This window comes from Mytilus californianus, unplaced genomic scaffold, assembly GCF_021869535.1.
Source record: "Mytilus californianus isolate M0D057914Y unplaced genomic scaffold, xbMytCali1.0.p SCAF_5, whole genome shotgun sequence".
Classification (NCBI taxonomy): Eukaryota; Metazoa; Mollusca; class Bivalvia; order Mytilida; family Mytilidae; genus Mytilus; species Mytilus californianus.
This window is the reverse complement of record NW_026262701.1, coordinates 28291148-28295960: the sequence shown is the minus strand read 5'-3', so window position 1 is coordinate 28295960 and position 4813 is coordinate 28291148. Positions and strand designations below refer to the sequence as shown.

At 30.6% G+C, this 4813-nt stretch overlaps 1 protein-coding gene across 1 annotated transcript; it reads right to left on the bottom strand.

Annotated features, from left to right (window-relative positions):
• Positions 1 to 765: 765 nt before the first annotated feature.
• LOC127701930 (perlucin-like protein) lies at positions 766 to 3918 on the bottom strand. The gene is made up of 4 exons (XM_052205900.1): positions 3774 to 3918; positions 2958 to 3049; positions 1564 to 1651; positions 766 to 887 (listed from the first exon to the last, which is right to left on the bottom strand). The coding sequence occupies exons 1-4, from the start codon at positions 3916 to 3918 to the stop codon at positions 766 to 768; spliced, it is 447 nt and encodes a 148-aa protein (XP_052061860.1).
• Between the last annotated feature and the right edge of the window lie 895 nt (positions 3919 to 4813).

Here is a 4813-nt window from a genome sequence, read left to right as displayed (position 1 = left end):
CGAAACCTAAATCACAAAATCCATGTTGATCGCAAATAGCTAGAGGGATAACCAAACTTTTCTACGGAAACCTTACCCACATCACACATCATATACTTAATCTTTAAATGAATTTACATTCATAAATAGCAATAGATAAATTCAAAGAAATCAAATATGAATCAAACTTTATTTCTTTTTTACTTTTTCACGACAGATTAGATGTTGCTACTTTCCATTAACAGCACTCTTTAATAGTCTTGAGTACGAAAGACAATTAGAATCCTACAATATAATGAAAATAGATTAGTTTTGTTAAAAGAAAATAGTTAATACATTTCATATAGGAAATGACAAGAAAAACACGCGAGAGCGATTATGTATATATTCTCATATCTACAACACTCATTTTGCAACTTTAAAACCGTGGTTTAACGTAATAACATTCACACATTACTTTTTTGTACTTGACAAGTATACGTTGGACCATACATCGATTCAAATTGAACGATTTATCGATGACCATCGTTAACCAGTTAAAGCATATAAAGATAATTAATATGTATAGAGATTTGCTGTTGATGTATCATTTTAGTGCAATGCTCTTGATAAAATAAATGGTATTAATTCAAATATTACACAGAGATATGTAAGATCAAGTAATTAATAATAGATACCTGAGGACTCTCACAAATATACCCAAATGCGTGGTTGCATGCAGCGTCATTCCATTTATAGTTGTATCCATGCCAGAAATGACCACAGTCCTCTTTACCGCCATAATTATCAGGTTGACCCGAATTCCAACTGGTAAAATGTACTTTTAAAATTAGACAAATCATTGACCCATCTCCAATCACCCTCCTTAAAATCTGTAGCACCCATCCAATAATGCTGCTGAATCACTTCTGTATAAATAAAAACAAGTTCCAGGCATTATGAGATAAATGACAAAATTATATGACAATTGTGCAATAACAATTCAACTTTTGTACTAAGTCTTGTTTTATTTCCACAAACATTATACAACACAAGTTAATTAACAGTGTAAATTCTTGAAAGCATACGAGTCGTTTAAAAAAAATGCCTAATTTTGAAATTCAAAAATTTAATAAATCGTAAGCACATACATTACCCTAAGTACGGAATTTGAATATAATAAATATTTTTGTAATAAATTGCATCAAAATATATGTTAATCAAATCTTTATTATTGAATTCGACTCATAAATCCTACAAACTTAAATTGCATTTTCATAAAAAAAAAAGGCAAATAAATTAGTGTACCGAAAATTCGATATTAAAAAAATGTCCCACTTATCAAACATAACGAATATTTTTTTTCAGTTATTAAATATCAGAGATATATGAGGTGTCCGTTGACAATGAGTTGAACGATTGATTTGGTTGTTGTTTGCTTAAAGTCAAGTGACAAACACTCCCCTCTTTAGCATTTAGTTTTACTGCCGGATGAGAGAAGTCCAGGTGACGATTCATCTATTATACTTAACAACCCATTCAATAATCAATAATTATAACCGGTAAAATCAGTTTCTTTAAAAGTAAACAGTGGATTAAACTTACTTTTACTCGTAATCATAGAAACAATCCAGGAATTTTCTGCAGAATCAGTAACTTGTGTAAGATACCCTCCTCGATTTCGACACTCTCTCTAAAAACACAAAGAATTTTTGTGAAAAATGAATTGCAATAGTTATCTGTAAACAATTTTTTTTACTGCAATGCCATTCAAAGAATGTTTATATTTTAATACTGAGTGTTACTTCAAAGGACCATATAAATGTTATATCTGCAGGATCGTAAGAAATGGTAGTACTCTTCCGAAGTCGATGTGTTGAACACAACCGATCTTTCTCTTACCATTCGAAAATAAATATGATACCTCTAAGTTTGAAAGTTAACATTTTTCATTGAAAATTAAACTGTAAACAGTTTCTCGAATTAATTCGCACTTCTCATGAGTGCAAACTGGTACCGCATTTTTTAAAAGGTAGAATCATCAAACTTGGCAATGATATACCACTGGGGATAGGTAAAACAATACATTTTTTATACAGCTCGCCTGGCTCTGCAATACGAGTGAAAACAGTGCAAAAGTCCTGTAGGATATTATTTTCTCCCATACGATTTTTTAAAATCCTATAGGATAAAGGCATAAACGCGTAGAATATTTTTAATATCTCACAGGATATTAAAATCCAATTGGATTTATAATCTTTTAGGAGAATAAAAATATCCTACAGGAAACATGTTTTCCCTTTGGACAACAAAAAAAAACTTAAAGAGAAAAAGGTATTTCCTACAGGATATTTTTTTCTGTAGGATAAAATATTTCCGATAGGCATAATCAAAGCCTAAGGGATTTACAAAAAAAAAATTCTGTGGGATAAAAAAATCATAATGAATAAGATGAATCCTAAGGGATAAAAAAAAATCCGATGGGAGATTTAAGAAATCCAAATGGAGAAAGAGATCCTAGGGGACAAATCAAAAAGCATATGGGAGAAATAATATCCTACAGGATTTTTGCACTGTTTTCACTCGAACCAGGCGAGCTATATTAAAAAAATTTTGTATTGTTTTACCTATCACCAGAGGTATTTTATTGCCAAGTTTGATGATTCTACCGTGAAAAAAAATGTGGTACCATTTTCCACTCATGAGAAGTGTAAATTAATCAGAGAAACTGTTTGTAGATGGTATTACGTATATCCCGTTTGGAATTTTGAATAAAACGAATGACTGGTAAAGGAAATAAAAAGACGTCTCCTTTCAAACTCATCATTATAGAAATGAATAAATGTGATAGTATTGCCAATGAGACAACTATCCACCAGACATGTGTACATTTTCAGGTCACTGCACGACCTTCAAAGTTTTATTGAAATATTTTTATAGCCGTTCTAACTATATTTTTTATTTATCATGTTCAAAATAAGACGTCTTTTAACACGAACCTCTGCCTCTTGCCAGGGTTTTTTGTCAGTAGAAAAGAAATAACAATGATCCTTGAATTCCTTCCATCCAGCTCTGCATCTCGGCGATTTTCCTAAAAATATTGATATCAAAACCTGTTAGATGATATAAGTACTTTGTAATTGATCTTTTTTCTAGATTAAGTCTAATATTGATTTATTTTGAAAAAAATCCTTGAAAAGAATTTTCACGTTTTTGGCTACATCTTCCTCAACCAATTCAGTTAGAAATTGTACACTTGTATAGAAAAGGGATAGCGCGATAAAACCTTTTATCGTAATATAAGAAATTTAAATTCTTTTCGTTTGATAGATTTTTGAGATCCATTATAACAGCTTCATTTACATTGTACGAAGTTTGTGCCTGTTACAATTAAGATCACTTGGGCAGATTTGCATCGAGGACATCTCCTCTATAATATTTTAAGAAATACAGTCTCGTCTCGTTATGAATCAATGAAATATACAAATCTGTAAAAAAAACTTCTTGAAGTCGTCACAGTGCTTATATCAACATATGCAATTACAATCGGTGGCACCGGAGCTATGTTCTGTCAACTCACAGATTTATTCATGTAGTGTACATAATCGTCAAAACACTTGAGTGAATTATAAGTATGAATAAAAGGAGATATGTGATACTAGCCACAGAGACAGCACACCAACGACACAAATAGTTAATAACATCTAAATGTCAGCATTTCAAGCTCTTAATCGCTCCAAGTCTAATAGTTGTAACATGTTTGATATATTAATGTATTGTCAGCTAAGCTGTATATACATGAGCTTGTATCCTACCTGCCAACTTTTCTTCTAATTTCTTTATCGAAGATTTTATACCAGATAAGATTGATTTTTCGTGGTTCCCAAGGCATGTTTCAGATTTCACAACTGTTACCAATATACAGCAAAATATCACAAGTAATGGAGAAGTGCTCTTCATCATCTAAATAATTATAATTAAGATTAAGGATCTTTCCATGTATATATGTAAAAGAAAAGTGAAAAAAAAAATAGTTAATGATACCCTGAAAGGCATAAACGATCAAAATAGAAAGATAGACCCTTTTTTGAGTCAGTCTCCCCATTCTATAGGTATGAATGAATATTAAGGATATCAGTTGTTAGACCTACTAGTCAAATGCGTTTTGTTAGAATATACTTTTTCACTTTTTTGGTCTTTTGGAAAATGTTGTTTGTGCTGTATTTAGAACCCTCTACCAAGAAATTTGTTTTGCATGCACACGTATAAAAATTGCGGTTTTTATCCAACGCAATCATAGGTTTGAACGTTGTTTTTAATTTAGACTTGTTATGAATGAATATATATATATATATATATAAACGCCTATATATATTGCTATGGTATACCCTAAAACATTGTTCAGCTCAAAAACAAAAATAAACAGTTAAAACGATTAAAAAGGCATTATGTAGAAAAGATTTGATAAAAGTCTAGTTAATACTTATGATAAGTTACGGATATGAAATGTCTAATAATAATTGCAGATATGACAGTTGTGTTACTTTGGTAATCCAAAAATATATATAAAATAAAAAAAAAAAAAAAACAATTCTATTATAATCAAAGGAGTTTCTGAAAGTTGCGTGCAAAGCCTGTCAAATAAAGTACACTGTACTTCTAACACAAAATCTAATAGTTTCAGACAGGTTAGCATGAAAATAGAGTTTATAAAAGCAACGAACCTTTTGCATACAGAAACCGTCAGTTCCATTTGGTTGTAAAGGTATCTACAAGACTTTAAGGTATCGATATTTTAGGTAATGGATTTCAGAGAATTAATATGAGAATTATAACCTTTCATGTTTACTTGCAA